This window comes from Psammomys obesus, unplaced genomic scaffold (genome assembly GCF_907164565.1).
Source record: "Psammomys obesus unplaced genomic scaffold, mPsaObe1.curated_primary_1811, whole genome shotgun sequence".
NCBI lineage: Eukaryota > Metazoa > Chordata > Mammalia > Rodentia > Muridae > Psammomys > Psammomys obesus.
In genome coordinates, this window is record NW_026585643.1 from 6,028,102 (window position 1) to 6,054,277 (window position 26,176).

The 26,176-nt window shown below is 41.8% G+C and overlaps 2 protein-coding genes across 6 annotated transcripts in view; one reads left to right on the forward strand and one right to left on the reverse strand.

Moving 5' to 3' along the window:
* The window catches only part of Nup58 (nucleoporin 58), a 56,529-nt gene extending 50,999 nt beyond the window's left edge, over positions 1 to 5,530 (reverse strand). For all 4 annotated transcript variants that reach the window (XM_055617263.1, XM_055617251.1, XM_055617244.1 and 1 more), the window contains exons 1-2: positions 5,307 to 5,530; positions 2,197 to 2,342 (exon numbers count right to left, since the gene is read on the reverse strand). In XM_055617263.1, coding sequence (XP_055473238.1) covers positions 2,197 to 2,342; positions 5,307 to 5,413 — 253 coding nt within the window. In that variant the 5' untranslated portion in view covers positions 5,414 to 5,530. The remainder of the gene's footprint in view (positions 1 to 2,196; positions 2,343 to 5,306) is intronic.
* A 12,388-nt stretch (positions 5,531 to 17,918) lies between these two features.
* Mtmr6 (myotubularin related protein 6) overlaps positions 17,919 to 26,176 on the forward strand; it is a 34,057-nt gene continuing 25,799 nt past the window's right edge. For both annotated transcript variants that reach the window (XM_055617281.1, XM_055617274.1), the window contains exon 1: positions 17,919 to 18,041. In XM_055617281.1, the coding sequence (XP_055473256.1) occupies positions 18,018 to 18,041 (24 nt within the window). In that variant the 5' untranslated portion in view covers positions 17,919 to 18,017. The remainder of the gene's footprint in view (positions 18,042 to 26,176) is intronic.

The following is a 26,176-nucleotide window of genomic DNA, read 5'->3' on the forward strand; positions in this document are numbered from 1 at the left end:
ATTGATATGTCCACATCACAGCTCATGAATGCCTTGCCCCTGCACTTAATGGCTCTTTATGTCAATATTTTCTTAGAACCATGTTCACCACTGCAAATTCAAGTTAGTACTGAATATTCAAGGCATGGTGTACATGTGGGCTATACAGTTTGGAAGCACTAACGACTTAAATAAGATTAAAGAAAGAAATCAACCCATATTTGACCTTCTTCTAAAGTTTCTGAAAAAAAGTCAGAAACCATGCTTTTGCATTGCCCAGAGTACAGCCAGGAGTTAATCACAAAGCACAGTTCTCTAAAATTATGTGTGGAAGGCCTGGATAGCCTCAGAGAACAAGAAAACTCTGTTCACCCTCACAGCCAATCTTGTCAAAACTCTGGTAACAGGTAAGCAAAGTCTTAATAAAGTATGCCCGAGATGAATTTAAACTCAACCCAAAAGTTCTCTCTCTCTCTCTCTCTCTCTCTCTCTCTCTCTCTCACACACACACACACACACACACAGTCTTCCTAACTATCCTAGGAGTCACTGAGAAGCACACACTGGTCTCCAACTTGTGATCTTCCTGAGTGTTAGGACTACAGGCTTGCACCACCACACTGGACTTTCACATGCCTTCACTCTTTCTGTTTTATTGCCACCCATTATTTACTGCTCTCCAGAATGGAGGCGGACACTCTAGTTGCTCACGTTCCCTTGAGCTTACCACTAAAAACCTAACTATTAAGGTGAAAGAGGATCTAAAACTTTCTCTAGTATATTGCCTTAAAAAAAACTGGCAGCAGCAATTAACGCTCACACACACAAAGGCAAGTGATCTTCCACTGAACTATGTCCCCGGGCCCCATAATTCTGTGATGTTATAAATAGCCAGAGGTTTTGCTCGGGGTATGACAGGACTATTAACATTTCGCAACTTTTCAGAGATACAAGCAGGGTTTAATTCCAAGACTGTCACGTAGTTTGGTGCTTTTTCCACTTAAAAGTCATACAACTGAAAATGTAGTAAGATATAAGTTAACATCAAAAACCATCTACATTTAATCCACATCTGTAACTTACAAAGGCATGATATAAAAACATTCAGTTTTTTATATACCCAAATATTGAAAAGTTTTTAAAAAACAATTATGTAGAATCCATATAAAGTTCTCTGATAATTATTCTTCTTTCCTCTATTCTGAAATATTACATGAGAGGAGAAAAAAAACTCAGTTCACTAGAGAACCAGAGTTTGAGCTCTTCTCAAAAATTCTTACCCACAATTAGTGCTATGGTTGTAGCTGTTAATAAGAAAGAAAGAAAGAAAGAAAGAAAGAAAGAAAGAAAGAAAGAAAGAAAGAAAGAAAGAAAGAAAGAGAAAGAGAGAGAGAGAAAGAAAGAAAGAAAGAAACAAACAACAGAAAGATCACTGAAGATGGCTATCTTCCAGATTCCACCTTCAGAGAATAACACACTTCTAACAAGACTAACATATGTATTATAGCAACAAACACAAGCATCTTTCCTAGGGCACTGGTTTTTATAAAATAGGCTGTGTATATTTGATTAAAAAGTGAAAAGGGTGTGTTAAATGCAAACAATACTTATTACAACATTAAGCCCAGGTGCAGGGTGGGAGAGGTGGGTGCTATTCCAAACAGAATCCTGGAACTGAGAATTATCTCAGTAAGCTTACTTCTTGGTAACCCTGCTGTTATTTCAAGGGCATGCCTGTGGAATGTGCCACATACCAAGAACAGTCAGTAAAAGACAGCAAGTGAAACTAAAAGGTTCTGTAGGTAAAGAATAAAAGGTAAATCAAAAAACAGGTATATGCAGCATATAGTACTAAATCTATAAATTACTAGAAACAAAAGCTATCACTTGAATGTGTACCAGAAATTTGCAAGTACACCTTTTTTTCTACTGAAACAACTTTTAATATCAAAATTAACTACGAAAATATAAGTGATTGGTAAAACTCCCTTAAGGATCTTTACTAAAGAAAAAAATATACTGCATTATATAATCTACTGCAAATATCATTTTAATTCATGTTTACAACTTTCAAATGCTTCCCTTAATTCATGTTTACAACTTTCAGGTGCTTCCTTAGACCGCTCTTTCATCCACACAATCCTCCAATCCCAGGGACAGCTTCTTAAATACAGACAGAAGACAGAAACTGGGAGAAAACAAGAGCACGCTCCTTACCTGTACCTGCTCCTCCTAGAGTGAACCCAGTGGCAGACTTAGCTCCTCCAAAGAGTCCTGTTCCAAAACCACTGGTTGAAGCACACGTAGATGCAGGGGTTGAAGAGCTACCAAGAGTTCCAAAGTTGAGCCCCACAGAAGGTGTGCTTGTTTATAAAAAACAAAACAAAAGAAAAACAAAGTCTACTTTGGCTAATATTTACTTTGGAAAAATAAAAATTAACTGTTTAAGATTGCTTTTTCTTATAATGTCTATGATCCAAAAAACATTAAAGAAAATATTCCTAACAAATTCAAATACCTTCCTTTTCTCCTTTAAAACAAGTCAAATGTAAAGTTATTCTTAAATAGTACTATCCTGAACCAAACCTGAACCTGTTATCTGTTTGGAACACTAAGGCCGAGGAATCAGAACTTCCCAGCCTGTTGGGCCACATGGGAGTTTCAAGGCCAGTCTGGGCATCTTAATTAGACCATGCCTCAAAACTTAAAAAGCAAAACTGTGGCTTGAGACACAGTGTAGGGGTAAGCACTGGCTTACTTAGCGTGTGCACCATTCTAACCTCACTACTACAGACTCAAGCAACACAACAAGGCTGGGAAAGCATACTCTACAGCAATTAGGATGTCAGATCACAAGACAACCAACAAGGAACACAAACATTTTGCTCCTAAGATTTTATTTGAACCCTGGAATACTTTAAATGGCTAAAGATTATTTTTCTTTTGAAGTAACTGAGAACAGTTCACACATCAAAATACAACTGTTCAACAACTAGTCACATAAAAAGACATACATCAAAGTTACTCTAGGTAACTCTACTGCTATAGTTAAGTATCACATCCTCTGTCAAGACTATGTTTACAGGCAACCTGAATAAGAACAGCTGGTAGACACAAGAGAATGTGAAGTTCAAAACTTAATTGTTCATATCAACTCTCAGTGGTCCACTGGGGTGGGCCCTACGGGGTGGGGGGAAACTATGAAAATAAGCCAGAAGTTTCAAAAACCTGACACCTTAAAATTCATGTAGGAAAATCAGGAGATTATAACACATAAAACACACTCACTACGCGTGTTCCATGTTTATTACTTCCAATTCTGCCCTTCAGAAAGACAAAATTGTGCTGGATATGGTAGCAAACACAGTCCTAGTCAGAATATCGCTACAGGTTCCTTAAGTCCAGGAACTGTCAACCCCACAGTCAGCCAGAAAAGCCATTCAGCTTTCTGCACACGCTGGGAGCCCAAGAGGGGAACGCTGCAATTTAAGCAGTACAAGCATATCCATTCAGTAAGTTAAGCTTAAGTTAAGGAGCAGATGATGCCTAATAAGTGGAGGGCCATAACGACAAAGGAACGTCTTTAAAAAACAGGAGTTACGATGAGTAACGGAAGGAGCACTCAATTGTGATGGTCTCCCAATAACTTCAAACAAAAAGTGTTTTTAAGACATATTATTGATTATAACCAAAACTAAGCAGAGCTAGAGATAGGTCAGTGCAAAGGGCAAGGTAAGGCTCTTCAGTTCTCAGGAAGTAAGTTACAATAGCCTCTGGCCTTTAGCTTATAGCATACAGACTTCCCAACCTTCAACACATTTTAAATTTAAAATGTTACAGTGCATTGAATTTATGATTTTCCCCCATGGGATTTTCAAGTTTTGTGTCACAGGACCCATTTTTTTTAAGCTTTTATGGAGTTTATCAGTAGTAGCATCGTAAAGAATTTTATATTGTAACTACCCACGTTATCGTTTCCTTTTACTACGACCTTAAGTAGTATATTCTTCAGTTTGTGTAATATATTCAGGTAGTGGCCAATGTATAGCCAGAAAGCCATTTCAGTGAAAGAGTTAATCACTCAGTCTTTTGTAAAGAGTTCATAAAATCAGGAATTGTGTACTCGAAGGACAAGGTATCTCCCGAAGCTTAACAAGAATGTGAATGTGGTTATAGATTAGATTTAATATCCTGGGCCTTAACACCAGTGGGGAGTGGGGGAGATCTGACGCCCTCTTCTGGTTTCTGAGAGCAATGCACCCACATGGAGCAGGCAAAACACCCACACACATTAAATAAAAATAAATGAAAATTTTTTTAAAAACTTAAGTGAGATAACGCAATAAAAATGACAAACCTAAAATCAACTAATCAATCAAACAAGAAAACAAAGTGAAAGTTAAAAGAGACAGTAAGGCTGAAGAGATGGCTCAGTGGTAAGAGCACTGGCTGCCCTTCCAGGGGACCCGAGTTCAATTCCCAGCACCCACATGGCAGCTTGTGAGTTGCCAGTTCCAGGGGCTCTGACACCCTCACACAGATATACATGCAGGCAAAACACCAATGTACATAAAATAAAAATAAATAAATTGCATAAAAAAGAAGCAGTACAGAATACAGTGGTTTGTCTCGATGGTACAACTAAGAAAGCATATGCAAAAATGTTACTTAACTGGGGCAGTCTAATAGTACTGTTATTTTGGATTAGCTGTATCTAACGAGGGCTGGAAAAAACGAGCTTTCCTCGGACATTAAATCTTATCTATAACCATATTCGCATTCTTGTTAAGCTTCGGGAGATACCTTGTCCTTCGAGTACACAATTCCTGATTTTATGAACTCTTTACAAAAGACTGAGTGATTAACTCTTTCACTGAAATGGCTTTCTGGCTATACATTGGCCACTACCTGAATATATTACACAAACTGAAGAATTTACTACTTAATGTCGTAGTGAAAAGAAAAGATAACGTGGGTGGTTAACAATACAAAATTGACACAAAACTTGAAAATCCCATAGGGGAAAAAAACCATAAATTCAATGCACCGTAACGTTCAAAACTGTAACGGTAAATTATTTATCTTCCTCCTGCTTTTCTAGTCCTAAAGGCCAGCAACAAGCTGCCATTTATTCAACGCCCATCCTAGCCCTGAGACTGAGGGGTCGCGAAGGCGTAGGCGCGGTGCCAGGCCGCTTCCCGCACTCGGGCCGCACTCCGCGCCTGGGGTTTGCAGAGGGCCGGCAGCCGAGCCCACCCCCACCGTCGCCGGCCGCTGGGGGCTCGCGGGGAAGCACCAGGACGCCGAAGGCTTGTCAGCACATTTACCTAGACGCGCCGGCCCCGAAGGAGAATCCGCTGCCTGTGCCGGTCCCGCCGGGGGCCACAGTGGTGGAGCCGAGAGCCCCGGACCCAAAGGAGAACCCCGTGGACATGGCGGCCCTGGGCGCGAAGCTGTCAGCAAGGATGGAGATGCTTGTCTCCTCACGGGATGCTTCTGTCTCCTCACTGCCGAGGAGGGACGTACAGCATTGCTGTCGCCGACCGGGGACCAGGCGGGAAGTTCAACCCCCAAGAGGCGGTGCGGCGAGGCAAGAAGGGGCGGAGCCACAGGGAACGCATGCGCAACTCCGCCCGCATGCCGAACGCACCGGAAACGTGCCCGCCGCGAAAGGGACCCTGGGATCGGAGTAGCTGTGAGGCAGCCAGGGTGAGGTAGGGTTGGTACCCCGCCTACTCTCTTAGAGAGATAAACTCCTCTCGTGCCGGGAGGATCTCGCGGTATTTCGTCCTTCGTTTCCTAGAGAGACTCAAATGCTGCTTCTATCAGGCGTCCTGTTACAAATCGTGCGAAAGGCTCTAAGATTGGCGAGGCCCTTGATTGTCACCTCACATTACTCCAAGGGGGCTCTGGGTTTCTTTGGGGTCGCTGCACCCGAGGAAAAAGGAGGATGCCTACTTTGTGATGATCCGGAAACCCACGGGTTCTAATTAATGCACGCTTCCGGCCAGAGGCCCGCCTGGTGCTCCCGACCCGCACATCCCGCGCGAAGGGCCTGCGTGTTTCTCCTGCCTGCCAGTGTGAGGTCCGGACACGGTGTCACAAGCCCTGGCGGGAAGACAGTGGGACGCGTGGCGTTCTTGGGGACCTTCCCCAAGCTGCTTCGTGGCCGTGTGGCTTTCCCACAACGTGGCTATTTACTAGAGGAACTGCGAAGTGGAAAGTGTAAGCACAGAAACGGGTGATCTAAGTATGGTAGAATGTACGTGAACCCGGAGCAACGTGAGCACCAAGAAATGCTTCTTAGCGGCGGTCGCGGGGAACTGCCATCATGACGTGGCTCCTTTCATTCTGTCAGGAATTGGTATATTATTCGTGCAAGTGCTTTACTTACCGGCAGGCTCTCTTCAATGAAGTTGACCCCGTCCTCGTGACTGAATTCCTCAGATTTATTCTAAAGCGCAGTCCTCGCCGTCGTAGTGCTTTGAACAAAAGCCCAGTGGCCCCTAAGTTTAGCACTCAGTACCCTTTATATGACACATCCTTGGAACTTCCTTTCTCACAACTCCCCAGTAATTCACTTCTTTTGTGTTGCCCTTGGGCGTTGTGACCTGCGGTTGGCTGAATTAGAGCATCCTCCAAAGTCATAGTATAGCCGTATCCTTGCCCCAAATATTTAAATGATGAAGCTCTGTTCCTCACCATGTCCCTTTAGGAGGTGTTTAAAGTTAGGAGACGTCAGAAGGTGTGTTTGGCACACGATGAGATTAGTACCCTCTAAGACTGCATAGCTCTCCACCTTGTGAGGGCTTTGTGAAAGGCAGGAATAAGGCCATTTGCAGGAACTCGGTCTGCAGGCACCTTGATCTTAGTTTCTCAAACTCCAAAGCTGAACAAAATAAATACTTTACCATTCTGATGTATCTAAAGTAGCCCAAGTAAACTAACACACCATCTGTGGGTTGATAAAAATGTCCCATAGACTGCCAAAACAAAAAGGGCTATTGCCATTTCTCTTGGTTACTCACCAGAACCAGGTGTAGAAGACCCCACACACTTAGATCACAGGAGATAGAGAACTAAAGCGAGTAATGACCTGAAAAATTCCTCCCTCGTCGTGCCAGAAGGTGCTTTACAGCAGTGGTTCTCAAGCTTCCTAATGCTGGGACCCTTTAATACAGTTCTTCATGTTATTGTAGTGACCCCCCCCCCGCTATAGAATTATTTTCATTGCTTCTTCATAACTCATTTTGCTGATGTTATGAATTGTAAATATTTTTGGAGATTGAGGCTTGCCAAAGTGATCATGAACTGCTTTACGGGCTGCCAAGTGAGAAAAATCAACACTTACTCAGCCATGATCCATGAAAGCTACACTAAGGACTAACCTGGCAAGAGACTTCTATTGGTGCTTTAGTGGCATGAGTGTTATAGGGAACCCTTTCTGCTTGGGTTTAATGTGTAATTCACAAGATGGAACTCATGTGTGACACTGTAAACCTGGCCAAGAACCATTGTTGGGGCATAACCCCATATTATTCTGCTAACCAGGCATAGCATCAAGTTGCCTTCTAAGGCCTAGCTCTGTATTCAGAGATCAGTGCAGCATTCAGCCTCATCAAAGAAGTTTAATTTTGCAGCAAATGAAAATTAGCACCGAGACTCACAACTATCAGAGTGCAGAAAATGAGTGATGTTGGAGTGCACATTCCTAAATTTATATCATAACCACACCCCCACCGCCCCCCCCCCCCCCACTTCTGTAGCTCAGGGAATTTCTTCAAAGAGGAGACAGAAGGATAAGAGGTGTGTTAGGGAGGTTGGCTATGAAACAGTGTCTTCAGGACATGTCAGAGGCATAACACTCAATATATATGGTTACCCACAAGACCTACACAAGATTGAGCCAGTCAAAATTCCAGTGTAAGTGAGAGAAGGGCACATGAAATTCTGCTCCTGGCTAAGGAGCTTTGGCAGTTGATAAGTACTGAGGAAGAAGAGCCAGTTTTCTTCCAGGAAATGGCCACTGGTAGGATGTGCATGATCTGGTGGACGGTCTTCACACGCATGTAAAAAGAGCATTATCGGGCTCAGTGGACTGGGAAAAGGCACTGTGAGGTGGGGAGGAGCATTCGGTGGGAGCTATAGAAGGAGTTCAAAGTGGAACAGAGGGACTAATATGACCTAAGCACATAGTATATGTGTATGAAATTACCAAACAATGAGTAAAAGTTATGTTAGAAGAAAAATAATAGTACTCGAAACAAAATTAATCATGGAAATTATTTTTTAAAAAGAAAAGGGACAGCCAGGCACAGTGGCACAGACCTGTCAGCAGTTGGGGAGGCAGAAGCAGGCGGATCTCTGAGTTTGAGTCCAGGCTATTCTACAAATTGAGTCCAGGACAGCCAAGACTACACAGAGAAACCCTATCAATAAATAGATAGATAGAGAGATAGATAGATAGATAAAAGGACATAAACTGGTGTAAACAAAAATCATAGCTCTGAAAAGAAGGAGAAAAACAATTAGCTGTTATGTGTTTAAAATCTAGAGAACACCATGGCAATAGCTGTCATACAATTGAGAATATTTCTTTTGTACCAGAAAAAAAAAAAAAAAGATGAATGCAGATTTTTATAGAAAGAATCCAAAACTTGAAAATACCAACATAAAATTAGCAAGAGCAACATCTCTGGCCCTTAAGTCAGCAGGAAAGGATGATTATTTTAAAATATAGTAAAGACTGGTATGTTTATGATCAGAAAAACTGCCTGTGGGCATGTGAGAACACTTCTAGGAATCTGTAAATCTATGACCTTAAAATTAAAAGTTTACTAAAAATTTTCAACCTGACTATAATAAAAGTTTGTGCTTAAGGAAAAAAAAGAGCTGTGCTTTCAGAGCCATTAAATTAACAAGAATTTCAACTTAATAAAATATTATATATTCTTGTTTATGTATGGCAAAGTTCAGGTGACCCCATATCTCACAGAGATGAACTAGAATTGTGATTAATGGCATTACAACATGGTGCACATTACTGAATACATCAAGTTTAAGACTGAACCTTTAAAAGTCCCTTCCCTCTTTTGACACTTCTCAGCTGTATGTAATTCTGCTCCGGCAGCATGTAGTGTCAGGACAAGCTGAAGTATATAGTGTGTGGGAAGTTGACTAAAGAGGGGACTCCCTCTATACACTTACAGAGCAGTCACCACCACACTGAGTTAAGACTTTTTGTAAGTAGCTGTTCTGTATTCATAACCTTGACCCCATTCCTATAAGTAAGCCCAGTGAATCTGTTGGTTGCTCAAACTAGACCTGGGTGGGATGTGTCCTTTGTGCCCCATATTGAGTGAGCGCATCTTCCCAGGAAAAAGTCACACAAAACCTAGTCTAGTGTAAGCAATAAAAACCTTCTCTACCCTGGTGTGGTAGTGCGTGCCTTTGATTCTAGCACTCTAGAGGCAGAGGCAGGAGGATATCTGTGAGTTCGAGGCCAGCCTGGTCTACATGGTTGAGTCCAGGACAGCCAGGGCTACCCAGAGAAAACCTGTCTCAAAAAAGAAATAAAATAAAATGAAAGAAAGAAAAGAAGAGAAAAGAAAAGCCTTCTCCAAAGGATAACCAAGTTACTCCTCTGTCATGGCATTGCAAATATTTTTATTGTTTTTTATTTTCTTACATATTATCTAGTATAGTTTTTCTAGTAAGATAAGCCTGATTATTACATAATCTCTTTTTGCCATCTTGTTGCTCCCTACCACTTCAAAAGCTTTTCTTTGTGTGCTACTTTACTGTGATTTCAATTTTTTTCTTGGAAGATTAACTATATAAATTATTCGAGGTTTGTTACAGATGCATATTCCGTTAGAAAAGATTTGTGTTTGCACAATTAACCCTGGCCTGTTTAAACTCCACTTACCTCTTGAATGTTCTTGGACTACATAACTGAAAATGAATTCAGGATATAAATCTGCCTAATGACGTTTTTGTGGTTGTAATGTCTCCAAGACAGGCACTTTCCCACCTTCTGTTCTCAGTGTCAAGGTGGATTTTCCTCTCTGGGGCACTGGATTAGTTGAGTTTCTTTCTGGCTAGGGCTTTATATGGGTGGATCTCCCATTGGGTCCCCACCTAAAGTGGCCCCTGCACTTGGGTTTTTAGCTGGGCGCTCTGGGAGGGATCAACACAGATAGTAAACTGACCTCATTGATATGGTCTTCTGCAGCATCAATGTCAGCGTCCTGCTCCCCTCTGGGAACGTATATATGTATATACATAAGTTCTCACTGTCTCCCAGTTATTGAATGCTTCATAGAATTTTATCTTACAGTCTCCATTACTTCAGGTTTTATTTTAAGCAGAGTGATTTTCTAGCCTCTCATATTACCATAAATGGAACTTTAATATGGATTTTGAAAAGCAAGTCAATATAGAATGGTTAATAAGAACACAGACTCTGGAGTCAGACTGTCTGGTTTTATGCCATGACTCTCAACTCTTCTCTGTAATGCCAGACAAGTTACTTCATTGTATTTCATTTTTGTCACCTTGGAAATGAGGGAAGTAACAGTACTTTCTCCATAACACTGATAAGATACTTAGTGTCCTTTCTGTCCCTGTTAATCACAGAGACATTAGCTAACATCAGTATTACTGTCAGAACATTTGGAAAAGAGAAAATGGTAACTGTCAAGAAACAAGTGTTGGGGCGGGTGAGAAACAGACAGTAATGGTTTGAAGTAAAATGACATAAACAGTTTTCCTGTGAGAGTCTTGCTGTGTGTTATACCGTGTAATTTGCCTTTCTGTATTCTCGTCATTTCCATTCTTTTCAGAGCTGTGTGTGTGTGTGTGTGTGTGTGTGTGTGTGTGTGTGTGTGTAAGAGAAAGAGAGAGGTACTATCATAATAAGTCTTCTTTCTGGGTTGTTAAATCCTCATTATATATTTACTTTACGTCTCCACCACGGAGTAATGTGTTAATTCAACATCTTTATTTCATTAGGAATATATATTAAAAAAACAGTATGCACTCAAAACACAAAGACAAAGCCAGTCATGGTGGCTTATTCTGTAATCCTCACACTTGGCAGGAGGATTGTCACAGATATGAGAAATTTTCTAATAAAAGAAGAAAGGAAAAGCTTTATTGGGGCTGGAGAGATGGCTGCTCTTCCAGAGGCCCCACATGGTGGCTCACAATCATCTGTAACTGCCCGGGGATCCAATGCACTATTCTGGCCTTCATGGGAACTAGGCACACATGTGGTGCACACACATACATACATGCAGGCAAAACACCCATACACCTTTTGAAAAAGTCATGCGCGCATGTGTGTGTGTGTGTGTGTGTGTGTACGGACACAACTGCGGCACAGTACATGTGTAAGTTCTAAGGACTGAACTTGAGTTGTCGGATCTTTGTTGCAAGCACTTTACCCACCAAGCCATCTCACCAGTCCTGAAAGTACTATTTTCTAATCACAAACGTGAAAACTGCTTCATTCACACCTCTTGGAAAGGATGGAGCAGGGTTTATCCACCTTTGCCACTGTCATCTAGGGCAGAAGGATTTTGTTGTGTGGGAGTCTCCGGCACATTGCAACTGGCCTGGACCTATTATTAGCTGTCAGTAGTATTCTGCCACCCCACCTCATAAGACAATAAAAGGGCTCCAGATGTCACTAAAAATCCCATGAAAAGAAAAGTCTTCTTAAGGGTGTAAAAGGAATTACAAAAATCACCCATGGTTCTACTTGCAATAACTACAAACTATTTACTGGTCGCACTGAACTTGCTGTAGCGTGAGGTAGCATTTTGCTCATGTAGTAATACATCACCACCGTGTCATTGAGGAATATCCCTCTGTAGGATCATCGGGCATCAGATGACCTCCTCTATCACTCTTACCTCATTCCTGTGAGGCAAGATTTCTCACTGCACTTGAAGCCGGTGCTTTTTGGTGAGGCTGGTGGTCAGTCAGCAAGTCCTAGGCCATCCTGTCTTCATCGGCCCTCAGCTGTGGAGTTGCCAGCATGCACAGGACCATATCTGGCTTTGATGTGGGTGCTGGGACCTGATTTCAGCTTGTCATGTTTGTGCAGCAAGTACTTTTAACTGCTGAACCGTTACCCACCTGGCCCTAGGGTTGGTTTTAATGAGTGCCTACGCTAACACAGAATGAATGCCCAGCAATTCCAAAGCCCCGAGGAAATGGAGAATTGTTTCAAATAAATCTACACTGTCTTAAATTTCCTTGGAATAAATCCAATGAGTAGTAGAGTCACTTCTCAAACTAAACTGCAAGTGTTTCTAACCGACTGGCTGGGTCCTTTTATTCTACATGTGCAAAAATCCAGGAGTGAGCAGGGAGAGGGTGATCTTTGATAGCCTGTGTAGACCTCAGTGTCTGATAAACCGAGAGCCAACTCTCGAGGGCCACAGCAGGTAGGACCCATTAGTGTTACAACTCTAGTGCAAGCTCTGGATACTGGCGTCCTACACTGTACAATTGTTACAGCTCAGGGACGGGCCTACAAGTAGGGCCTTCTTAGCCCGTGGTAGTATATGGAATTGCAGCATTCAGGCTGGCCTCATTGCAGGGATTCCTCAGAACTTGAGACAGCCAGTGTTAAAGCTCCTCTCATGCAGTGTCTGTCACGTCGTCCCATGTCCATCCTTGTGTCCATCTTTAGCCTCAGATCTCTGTCCTGTCTACTTCTACCTTCCCTTTTGTTTCTACCCTGGCTACTTTTTTTGGCTGTCAGCTGGATTTTGTGCTGCTTTTTATAACGTGACCTGCCAACTTCCCAGATGTTTCATTGCCACTGCCATGCTGTTGTCACAATTGCTTCTTTCTTTGTGTTAGCACGTCGGCCTGCATTACTGAAAGTAGGTGAAAAAAGAAACATGTAAACTAGGTATAGTGGATCCCAGCGTTTGGGAGGCAGAAACAGGCAGATCTCTGTAAGTTCAAGGCCAGCCTGGTCTACACAGTGAGTTCCAGGACAGCCAGAGCAACATAGTAAGACACTATCTCAAACAAAAAAGATAGAAATTTGTGAGAATTTTACTGAGTCTAATATTTTGCCTTTTAATAATTTTACCTTTTACTGAGCCTAATATCACAACAGGAAAGAGCACAGGTGTGTCATGTAGCTGCCTGACCATGCAAACGTGAACAGTCCATTTATATAGCAGAAGAAGAGGTATGGCATCCAATCCAGAGCATTCCCCAATTTGTGCAAAACAGTAAACAAAGTATGATATTTATAGTTATTACCATCTTTCCTGGTGATCTTTTCAGCACATCCGTGGAATGTATAGGAAAACTTTCATGACAAATTTGTTCTTTTTTTACTATGAATTTTTCTAGTCATAATGATTTTTTTTTTTTTTTACATTGCTCAAGTTCTATACCTTTTTTTGCTTCACTTGCTTTTCTTAGCATCTTTAGCTGTCAGGCAAAGTGCATTTTACTAAACATCAATTCTTAATCTGTGGTATTGTTTATATTAACAAATTTAATTAAAAGAAATATGACAAAAGTGGAACATAATATGAGTCCTGCAGACATAACCTGACTGTGAGGTTTTTCTGTCATTTCTTGGGGCCAAAAATGTTCTTTGACAATGTTTGCTGCGTTGTTCTCCTGAAGATGAGTTTTTATACACTTTATGAATAAACTTCAACTTCATAACTTAGGTTTTGATTTCTTTTAGAAATGTATTAAGATATAAATATATTTATATTTAATTATAAAATTAAACATATGTATGTAAATATACATATTTTTATATTTTTATATATGGATGTTTTGTCTGCCTGAATGTGTGTATACCACATTACCTGCAGGGGTCAGAAGAAGGCACTGAATCCCCAGGAACTGGAGTCAGAGATGGTTATGAGCTGCCATGTGAGTGCTTGGAATTCAACCAGAGACCTCTGGAAGAGTAGCCAGAGCTCTTAATTGCTGAGCTGCCTTTCCAGCCCCCTTTAATTTAATTTTAACTGTTTCAGAAACTCTTTCCTTGGGGAGACATAAACAAATGTTTACCTCTCCTTTACAGGACACCAATGACAAACCTAAGTATGATTCTACCAAAGCCCAACTTGACAAACCAATGAGCTTAATGAGATTTTTACAGAGCATGGGAAATCCCAAAACTGCTTCTCATAATACTAATAAATGTCACCCAGTATTAGTGACCCCCCCATTGTTGCATAGATAACCTTCCACACACTATATACCCCAGCATCTCTGAAAACATGAGGCCATGTGCAATTATAGGCAGAAACAGAACAAAGGACAACAGGAGGTAGAGGAGGAACTGGCTGGAATCTTATGGTCCCATGACCCTCCTCAGCCCTTCCTCCTTTGAGGGAATGCACAGCTGCTCTGATGAAGATGGTGGCTCTTAAGCACAGAAGATACTCTCCAGTTAGCTTATGGTACTTTAGACATCTCTGTAGCACTGTAATTTTAAAGAGAGATAAGGCAATGCTGAATTGAAAAAAGGAAAAGGGAAAAAAAGATAATGCTGATATCATCATTTGGACATTTGCCCAATGATGCGCTGGTGATGTTTAAAGATGGATTTAAAAATCTGTATATACATATAAAACTGCTGTGTTAACTTTCCCTGGGGAGAAAAGGCACCAAAGACAGACAAAAGTAACAGTTCCACTCAAGTCTAGTGTGGGGAACCAATGAGTTTTTCGGACTCAGAGGAGCATGGGTGAAGGCTGAGCTACAGATATGCTATGTGGGTGACCCCAAAAAGCCCTATCTCCAGTTGCTTTCATTTGGGCACTGAGGGAACCCCCTTTTCTGTTTAGCGTGTGGAAACACTCTATACTGTGGAATCACCAAGACCATGTGTAGTGGGGCCAGAATCACATGCAACTGAAATGAGGTACACAAGGAAATGGCTGGAATCTCAGCTGAGAGTCAATCACACGCCCCATCTCCTTTCTCTGCAAGGGAGTCCCTTGCAGGTGGTAATAGCTGTCCTGTCCAGAGAACAGCATCTTACAACAAACTTTTATTTTCAGAAAGGTATTAGGCTCTGAGTACATTTTATATGGTCTTTGCTGCCAAGTGTCAGGATATAACATAGGTTTGTAGATTTAAGATGCTACATGAATGACTTTCTTATTTTAAAGACGTTTGTTGGGGCTGGAGAGATGGTTTATCAGTTAAGAGCGCATGCTGCACTTCCAGATGATCAGTTTCCAGTACAGGTCAGAAGGCTCACAGCCTCCTGGAACTCCAGTTTCAGGGTACCTTCTTCTGACCTCCTCTGGCACCTTCATATCTGCAGTATATACACAAACAAACACGTATACATAAAGACAAAATTAATCATAAAAAGAAGCTTATCTGAATATTACTAATAAATAACAAGAATTCAACTTGAAGGTAAAAGTGGGAAGAATAACCTTTTAAAAAGAAATTTACATTTTTGTCAAAGTTGCTTATATATGATGAATGTATGTCTATGGCAGGAGTTAGAAACATATTATTGGATATAAATCAAGTCTTACAGAGCATTTTAAATAGTAGAATCAGAAGTACATTACTCTTCACCTTCAAGAACACAAAGGGAAGGATATAGCACCAGCTTACATTTGGTTGACTTGTACACAATAGACATATTTTTGAAGATTTACATTTTGCCAACATAAGAACAGCTCTCAAAGAGAATAAGAGTTTATTCTGGAACCAGATTTGAGTGACCATGGCTGAAGTAACACAGATCCACATTACCCCAAATATCATTTTATAACATGTTGGGAATGTTATGAAATTTTTATAGTAACAGAACAAAGAACATTAAAAATCAAGCCACTTTGCAGTTACATCAGTGTAAATATCAGGAAGGCAGGTTAACAGCAAGCAGACCAGCCTTTGCTTTGGTCTCAGATGCTCTCGATGATACTTTTAGCCTTTGAGTTTGTGGAAGCTACGGTTCTGGTTTTCTTTTTCTTTTTCTTTTTTTTTTTATGTTTGCTTGTTTGTTTGAGACAGGGCTTCTCTGCGTAGCCCTGGCTGTCCTGGACTCACTTAGTAGACCAGGCTGGCCTGGAACTCAAGGAGATCCACCTGCCTCTGCCTCCTGAGTGCTAGGATTACAGACATGCACCATCACGCCCTGCTTGAAGCTAGAGTTCTTGTTTGCACATTCTAAAAGGATGAATACATAGTCATAAGGATGTTAGGTCATACAGAAAAATGGGCAATAAGTTGATGACCATTTAGGGGACTAATGTAGCTCAAGCTAATTTGGCTCCCACTTTGTAATCAGTCTAGATATCTGACCAGATTCTTACTGAGAATTTCATTTCTGCCAAAAGTCAGTTAACGAAATGCTGTCTTCTTTTAAAGGTGTGTTTTTGTGAAAGATCTCAAATTACTAAAAGTATTGCTTAAGGAGAAAATGAACACAAACCAAAATCAAACAAAATTGATTGATTCAGACTTAAGGGTAGCCTGTTTAAAAATCTTTTAAAACATTTTCTCTCATGACCCCTTTTTGGCAGAAAAGTTTTGTGGTTATATAGGTACATAAGGTAGGTGTATAAATCAAAGATTTGCTGATGATATTTTGCTTGTTTATCTTCTTACAGTCTCACTATGTGGATCAGCATGCCCTAAAACTTACAGAGTAGCCTGCTTCTGCCTCTTGAGTGATAGAATTAAAGCTGTGCTCCAACACACCAGATAGATTAGTTTTTAAAAGCAATTCTTTTGTACTCGTGCATCTTTGCTACTTATTAACTACTAAAGCAGAGATGGATATATTTTTCCCCAATACAGCTTAATCCAATGATACACTAATTTGATACATGCTAAGGAATAACAGGACATTATGAAAAAAGTCTTGCTTCCTGTAATTAAATTGCTCTTTATATAAGAGTAGAAATTTTTGTACAAATTGTAAAACCACCATAATTCATAACACGAAGTAGACAAAATCTGAGCTCAGGCAGTTCACCAGCGGCTACTGGCATGAGCAAAGCAAAGTGCAGTTGTAGAGAGTTGAGAACCAAAGCTGAAGAGAAGAAATGCCAGAGACAGCCTGTATCCTTTAGATGGATTACATTCGGTTTTTTGATTAAATTTTGGGTAGCTACTGGCCCTCAGGGTTGCCATGCACAATTTTAAAAGCGTTGGTTTAATTGAAGAGCCTTCTGCACAAGGCAGCCAGAGAAACAAAGGAGAGAACACAACAGATATCAGTTAGAAAGTCAAACTGCTCATCCCCAAACATCTTTTGTTTCTTTACGGAAAACAAACACCAGGACACTTTCCAATAAAAATTTAAGCGATAAGGCATTTCTCCGGCTCTGACAAATGTCTTTCAAATAAAAAAAGATATTCATGTAGCACCCTAAAACAAAGGACAGCCTTATGTACAAATCTGTAAGAGTTACATCCTGACGTTTGGCAACACAGACCATATAAAATGTACTCAGACTTAATACTAATAATGAAAATAGATTTTTTTAATCATAATAGATTTTAACAGTTCATTACACGAGCCCAGTGCCCCATGGTTTCTAAATGTTAATTAAAGTGGCATGGTAATGGAGACATCCAGTCTTTCCCTCACCGACGAATTAGTTCGGGTCGGGTATATCTTCAAACCTAGAAATGTCTTCCAATCCCTCAGAGCTCAGAGCTTCTCTGGTCCTAGGCTTGCTGAACACAGGGGTCCACCTGGTCGGCTTTGGCAATGCCAGTCCTCCACCAGACGGGGCGCTGTAGAATCTGCCATGCGTGCGACCCGGCCAGTGCGCGCTCTCGATGGACGACGCTCTGCCCGCAGTCCAGCTCCTCTCTGTGGCTGGGTTTGCGGAAGTGTTTCTAGGCGACGGCACTCGCAGACGACGCCTGCGCAGTGGTCGCCGCTGGCGGGCTGGCTGACGCTGGCGGGTTGAGGGAGTTCCTGCGGGTGGCTGTCACCGCCCCGTTTCTCTCCCGATGGTGCTCTCCTGAGGCCAGCTGCCTGCGGGCGTCGCCCCGGGATGGAGCACATCCGGACGACCAAGGTAGTCGATGAGAGATCCTCGAGGCCGCCGGGGTCCATCCTGCCGAGGCGGGCGGGCAATTTGGGGGTGCGGGGCCTCCGCTGCCGGCCGGCAGTTTTGGGGGTGCAGAGGCCGTGCGGACGGCGCAGGCGCCTTGGCAGGATGTACTTGGGGAGTCGGCAGTGGCGGCTTAGCGAGCTCCGCGCTCTTGGACAAGATTGGGGCTACTTTTTACTTAGGGGGCTTTCGGCCACTCGCCACCTGGCTCGCCCGGATCCGGGTGGGGTCCGCACCATCAGTTCTGTGCGGTGTGAACTAGTCTTGGTCTGGTTTAAGTGCCCCGCCCGCAGAGTCGCGGTGCTAATGTTAGAGCATCCCAGGCCACTCGCTTTTCTAGTCCTCCAACCACTTAGAGCTGGAACTTCTGTGATTTCAACGTTAGTGTTGGGAGCCAGCTTGACAGCAGTTATGCAGAAGGGGAAAGGCTGTGTCATATTGTAGGAGGTCCATGGAACTTCCCTATAACTGAGCTTGCTTGTCCAGTCCGTGCTTAATTTTTTTCTGTGTGAAAGGAATTCAGAGAATGAACTCTCACACACACGTGTAATTATATACATATCATATATATAAATATAAATCTCATATATAAAGTTTAAAAGCTGAAATGACACTGGACGATTACCAACAATGTGTTAGACCGACTTCAGCTTCAGAAGGGACCAAAACAGGCACAGAGATACAAAGTCTTGAATACCATTTTAAGACAGGAAAACCAACTCCCCTGGCTTTACCAAAGCTGTAACAGTCACTTACTGCCTGCCTTAAAGGTCTTTGGGAACAAGCTGAATTTTCTTCATTGTTCTTTAAAATGTTTCACAGCTCTTTATGTTATGGATAACATGGATTTTTGTTAGGATTTATTTTGGAGTTTGCCTATTAGTATAGTAAGATTGGAGATGCTGAAAAATCTAACTCCTTTTCCAAGATTTTTTGTTTGTTTGTTTGTTTGTTTTTGAAACAGGGTTCTTTTTGTTGCCCTGGCTGTCCTGGAATTAGCTGTGGTAGAGCAGCTGTCCTTGAACTCACAGAGATCCAACTGCCTCTACATCCTGAGTGCTGGGATTAAAAATGTGCATCACCACTGCCCAGCAGATTTTTTTCTTTAAAGAGAAGAAAAATAAAGTAATTGGAGAGTTGAAGTTGCTGACATTTAAACTTTGAAAATGGGAGGGTGGTTAGATACCCAGAGAAGCGCTAAGGCAGGAGAGAGAACAAGGGTGGACATGGGAGCCAGTTCGTTCAGGTCACAGGGCCCTGACAGCTGTTGGCACAGAGACTGCCTTCTACTCTGAACCTCATTCAGCTCTCATTTGCTTGTTGTTCAATTTATAATTAATTGATAAATATCTTTGGATTTTTTTTTTGGTGGGAGAGGGATGGTATAGCTGTAGCTTTTATGACCTTGAAGATTGTTCTTGATTAAGCCTTACATTTCATGATGGGCCCATGCTAGAAATAGGTAAGGCAGCTTTTCACTAGTTTTAAAGTAAGGTTTCTTTATGTCTTTCTAAAGGTTTTACTGAAGTTGCTTCTTAAGGGAGCTCCACTGTTACTCTGTGTTTTTGAGGCACTGAGTCATTTCTCTGGAATAATCTGAAGTGGGACTTTGTAGACTATAGTGAAACAGAGTTTTGCTAGGTACTAGCATGTACACACCCAACTGACACTGAGCAAACCACAGCAAGATAAACACGGAACTCACAATGTTTTCTGATAATTGTTATATAGACTGTACCATTTCCTTAAACTATGGTTTGGAAAAAGCACAGTCTTACAAGATTGCTTTGAACATAGCAAAGTCTTTGTTTTATTATGTGTAGTCTTCTTCTAGACATACTTAATTTGCAGCAAAAAAATATTGTATTTTACGTTGCTGTTTTAAACTCTGGGAAGTTTAGTTACTCTGATCAAAAGTGTGTGTAGGGCTGTCAAGATAGCTCATTGTGGCTAATGGTACCAGATGCCAAACCTGACAACTTGAATTGGTTCTCCATAACCCACCTGGTGGAAGGAAGGAACCACCTTCTGAAAGTGGCCCTTTGACCTCCACACAGGACCACCAACCCTCAAGTATAAGTAATAAACATTTTTAAATTGACTATAATGCAGTATGACTGTTCAGTGATTTTTTTTAAAATATTGTTTAACAGCTGTTTCTGAAAAGGAATAATTACTTATCTTCTGTTAGGCAGTTACGTCAGGGAACACAGTTATATAATGTCATAATTTCACATTTTACATATATGATAATTCATTAGATGTGGTGGTTACTTTTAATTATCAACTTGCCATGATATGGAATCAGTTGAGAAGGGAGCCCCAGTGAGGGACTGCCTGGATCACGTTGGCCTGGGAGCACACTTGTGAGGGATTTTTTTTCTTAGCTGGTTGGAGAGGGAAGGTCCATCCTGATGTGGGCAGTACCACTGTGTGGTCAGGCCCCGAGTGTACGAAAGCAGAGAAAGCAAGGGGACAGCATGCATACTGGCTTTCTCAAGCCCTTGCTACTGTGACTTCCCACAGTGCTGGGTTGTGACCTGAGATTTAAGTCAAATAAATCTTCGCTTTATGACACGGTTATCACAGCAACCAAAATAGAACTAGGACAGTCACTGATTTTAAAATGAGCCCTGCCAGTGGCTTTAGAATTTCCACTTATAGACAAGGAAGAAATTGTTGAGTTCAAATGACCTGTCAGGTCAGCCACATGTGGCAGTTAGAATTTAAACTAATGTCGAACTCCAAAGGTTAGGCATGCTTTCCCAGCCTCAGTAGTTGTAATGAAATTTGTTAAATTTAGAAAATACTAATTAAAAGGGCTTTCCTTCTCTAAATTTCTCATAAGTAAGAGTTTTATCTTTTTGTTTTTGTATTGTTTAGAGTTGCCATTTGCTTTGTGGTCTGCTATTAGAGGTCAGTATTTCAGCTGAGTACTAATTAACTTTCTAGCTCTAAAATTCAGTGTTAGGCATGTCACGGTATTTCCGTCACGTTTGCCTGAAACAGGCTCTCTCACTGAACCAGATAGTCAACCTTTCAGACAGGCTGCTGAGCTCTGTAGATGTCCTGACTTTGCTCCCCCAGTGCTGGGACACAGGCACATGTGACTGTGGCTGGCTTTTTACGTGGGTGCTGGGGATTCAAACCCAGGTGCTTGTGTTTGCAGAACAAGTGCTCTGAGCTTTTCCCACTGAGCTTTCTCCCCAGCCTGGAGACCTTTAGATTTTTTGTTTTTAAAGTTTTATTAGTTTTACTCATTTCATGTGTGGGTGTTTAGCCTGCTAGATGTTTGTGAGCCTTGTATGTGCTTGGTGCCCGAGGAGGTTAGGTGAGGGTCAGATTCCCTGTGGCTGGAGTTACTGATGGTTGTGAGGTGTCACTTGGCAACTGGGCACTGGTCCTCTATAAGAGCAACAGATGCAGGAGGTTGTGGTGGCACACCCCTTTAATCCTAGCATTAGGGAGGCAGACGCAGGCAAATCTGTGAGTTCGAGACCAGCCTGGTCTACAAAGCAAGTCCAGGACAGCTAAGGCTACACAGGGAAACCCTGTCTCGAAAAACAAAAAAGAGCAACAAATGCTATTAACCAGTGACCCATCTCCCTAGCCCCCCAGTTTTAGGTTTAGAGATTGATTTTCATATATATGAGTGTTTTGCATGCATGGATGTATCTATGCCACATGCATGCCTGATGCCCACAGTGGTCAGAAGAAGGCATTTCACCCTATGGAACTGGAGTTATGGAGGAGTGTGGGCCACCATGTGAATGCTAGGAATCAAACCTAGGTCCCCCATAGGGGCCACAAGTGCTCTTAGCCTCCAAGCCAATTCTTCAGCCTTTAAGATCTTAGATTTTGAGGTGTACTTGAACACTTAACCCAAGTACAATACCATTTTGGCCTTCATTAGTACTATCCCATGTTACGGGTGAGAAACCTGCAGTTTGTTAAGATTAAATCACTTGTCCTGTGTCTGTTCGCTTACTGGGATTTCATTATTGGCTCACTGATTGCTGGTGGGAGCTGGGTTCTGGTTTTTCTGATACAAAGCCTCTCTCTTCACTACCTTACTCCCCTGCCTAATAGAATAGTTATCAAGTAAAGAGATTGGAGTATAGAGGTGGAGCCATGTGAGGAGGAGTGGAGACAAGAGCTGGCTGAGAGAAACTAGATGGTAAGCGTTTTGTGTAGTAACCAGCTAATCATGAGGTTGTTGAGCTAGGAGAAAGGTCTGGGAAGGGAAGAAAGTGTGGATGTCTAGGTAATCATTCATAGTCTTCTCCTGGGTGAGCTTATGTAAGAGAGTACTTTGTGACTCTGCAGAGAAGAGAAGGGATACTAGGGCTCAGGGACCTGCAGAAAGGTGCATGCAAGTCAAGGTGCTGAGGGGGGAGAAGAAAGAATAAAACGGAAGCTGTGAGTCAGAGGGGCAGAGAGGATTCTTCTTGCTCTGATTTCTTTCTCTGTGCTCATTATGCCCCTCTCTGCCTTCTACTTGGGCCAGGCACTGTTGTACATACTAGGAAACTAGGCAGATGGCAGTAAACTGGACAGACAAAAACTGAGTTGAGAAAATGTATTTGGTAGTTGAGGGAAACACAATAAATAGAGTTGATGGTTGGATCTACACTGTGTTAGATGGTGGTAAATGCTGAGAGAGCAAATAAAGTAAACAGGAACCCTGGAGAATACCAGGGTGCCATTGGAGAGACACTACAAAGCAGTGAGATAAATGTGGAACTGTTGAGAGGAAGGGGGTTCCCAACAAGAAGGAACATCCTCCTTTTCAGGCCTGATAGCTAAGAACTAGTGAGAACGCTGGAGCAGGGTGTGTGAAGGAGATACCTAGAGAATATTAAAATTGGGGGACAGGCAAGTTACTTCAGAGTTCTGAAGGCCACTATAAACTCTTTTTAAAGTGTGTGAGAGAGAGAGAGAGAGAGAGACATGAGCACTTCAATGTATGTGTCAAAGGACAACTTACATAAGTGGGTCTTCTACCACATGAGTCCTCAGGATTGAACTCAGGGCATCAGGCTTGGCAGCAAGTGCTTTTACTCATGGAGCTGTTAGCTGCCTTTGTAAATCTTTGCTTTTACTCTGAGAAAGGAAGCTTTGTGCTTAACATGGCAGAAGAGCAAAGTGAAATAGAACTGAAAAGTTCCCACTGTATTTATGACCCAAGAACATTCTTTTTCCCTCTTAAGAAGTCCATAGTTGCTTCACTGATAACTTATGCTGCCAGATGTCCTAGCAACTGAGGACACAGGATGGGAGAGTCAGTGTCCTCACTTACTGTCTGCCTCACGCATACCAGTATAATGTCCTCTTCCTTTTCCACAGCTAGTTCTTCACAGGATGTCTGTAGAGCGATCTCAAAGTCTCAGGAGAAGTCTGCCCAGAGAAAGGGAGCGCAGTCCTCCCAGTAGCTGGCTGTGTTCTCTGCACTGGGCCACCGCCCGCAGTATAACACAGCTGCGGGATAAGAGCAGTTCTTGATCACAGAGGTTTGGTTGAAGGAGGCCCTTGGTCTCCTCCCATCACAGAGAGGAAAAAATAGGTGTCTACACATCTTATACTGTAATTTTCTGTGTAAGATGCCCTGTGTTTTTCATTTCCAGAGTCTTAATCAGTTGAAATTTGAGTTTCTCCTGTAAGCCCTTAGTGTACCTGTAGTTGGCAGCAATTCAGTTAAGTAATGTGAGCTGGCACTTCCCACCCCTCAACAAAGTGACTGCATCTTCAGTTTCTTTCTCCTTGCCCCATTTTTTTTTATTATTCTTTTGCCATTTATCTTTTCCCATTTACTTTTTGCTTTCTAAGGATCCTGATGCTGTTTTTATGGTGCCCCAGTGGTAGTGACCTAAAATAGTTATGGTTGCTTCCAAAACAGGTACCTTAAAACATGCCCAAGAAAAGCCTAGGTACCCAGGTGGAAGGGGAAATGGCAAGGAGCAGTTGGACTCTAGCCTGGCATTTACTTTGTCTGTCAGTGATTGTAGCACTTTTTTTTTTTTGGAGGCAGATTGGCAGTAAAGGGCAGAATAATGAGTGTTTCCCCCAAACTACTCATATTCTCCAGAACTTTAAGCAGAAAGTAAATGCTTTGGTTTAACTTCAGATTAATGTCCTCGTTTGCTACATCCATATGCTGAGATGCTGTAGAAGCTGTTGGTTATAAGTAATGATTTTCACTGTTGTAGTTCCTTGGTTTGATGTAACTTGGTACATACTAAATCAGTGATTAACTCTCTGTCAACTGTTTTCCAGACTGGCTTTTCTGACTCACTTTCCTTTCTCTGTGCCCAGGCTGACAACCAACAATAATGAATAAACAGTATCCTTTGATTTTGAATTCGTTCACAGAACCAGCCAAATTTAAAGATCTAACATGCAGGAAATAAGCATATAGTTTATTAGAGCATCTCTAACTAGAATTTTCCACTTTGATGAAGACCCATAAAAAATACTGTAGTTCTTTGTAGTCCTCTGAGAAAATCCTTGTAAAGTATTCTAGAGTACTCTAAAACAAGGAAATTTTTCTCTGATTGGCTAATGATGTGGGGACAGAGAACTGGAATTACCAATACGAATTGTATTACCAAAGTAAATAAATGGATGGATGGATGATGGATGGATGGATGGACGGACGGACAGACAGACAGTAGAGCATGTTCAATAATAACTGTTTCCTAGTGGTTTTTCTATTTATTTTTTATTTGGCTCGTGCACGGACTGCTGAATGAATATTTGCTAGTTAGCATAGGGAAATAATAGAATAACGAGATAAAGAAGAATCCTATTTTATAAATCCCTTTAATGGACCAAGGGACCACTGGTATACTATGGGCATCTTCCATTTCTTTTTTCCTTATGAGAAGTAAGTTCTCCATGACAGTTCATCTGAGGTGAATAAACATCCATTGTATCAAATATTATTCCAGCTACCGGGGGGGATTCAGAAAGAAAAAAAGAGACAGTGCTTGTCCTTAGATTTGTACTAGTTTTACAGACACTAGAACAGGCTTTCATTTGAGCTTAGCAAGTACTCTAATATTAGTGGAAGGAGCAGTAGGTGAGTAGGTGAGAGGAGAAGTCAGAAGGATGATTTCCAGTGCTGGCGATTTGATGTGAATGGCATGACAGAAGTCATGTATGAAATGCAGAATAAGGGGAAGGAGGCAAACAGCAAGTCACCACCCTTAAGATGTTCAAGTGCAGACAGCATAATACCTGGCTAAGTGTTGCTGTTTGGGATTTAGAGCATACAAGATTGGAACCACTGTCCTTGTTCTAGCTGCTGCTACTTGTATGTAGTCCCCACTGAGACTGTGAAAATGAAAATAAGTAACACATGTCAAGCATTTATCATAACACGATGTCAGAAAATGTTCTTAGCAGATAGTAAGAACTGGGAGAGTTCAGTCAGAGTTTGGGGAGTCATGAGCAAATACTCTGAAGTAGTGACAGTGAGTAAGATTCATATAGAAGGTGGGTCCTTAGCTGCCCAAGATGAGGCATGCCTGTAATGCCTCAATCCCACATCTCACGAGGCCGCAGCAAGAGGATGAAAAGATCCAAGGCAGCCTGGACTCCCTAGCAAAACTACCCCCTACCTCCCCTCTACAAAAAAGGAGAATGGGCCCCTGAGCAAAAGTAATAGTGACTAGCAGGTGAATCTTCATCTGGGTGTGTAAGATGCCTTCCTATCCTTTGTCCTATATTTTGAGACTGACTCTGGATGTGCCACTCTGCGTTCTGTGGCAGCTGTGCATGCATGGGCGCGTGGGTGAATGTGTGTGCTAGTGTTAATACACACTGATATTGTCATACTATGTGATAGTGTAGATCTCACCATCCTAGGCACAAAAGGAGGCCAAAGAAAGAAAGTGACAGAAATAACAACATCTTTTATTAAATATTTTTCTTTAGTTACACTTAAGTTTTAACTTGTTTAAGCAGTGATGTCACAAGCAGGAATTCTTCAAGGAGGTAAATTATAGGGAGTGAAGAAGGGTGAGAAGCTGATCAGCCTTTTAAGTGGTAGCTATTGATTACCTTGGAAATGTTCATTAGTTGATAAGAGAAAAAGAAAA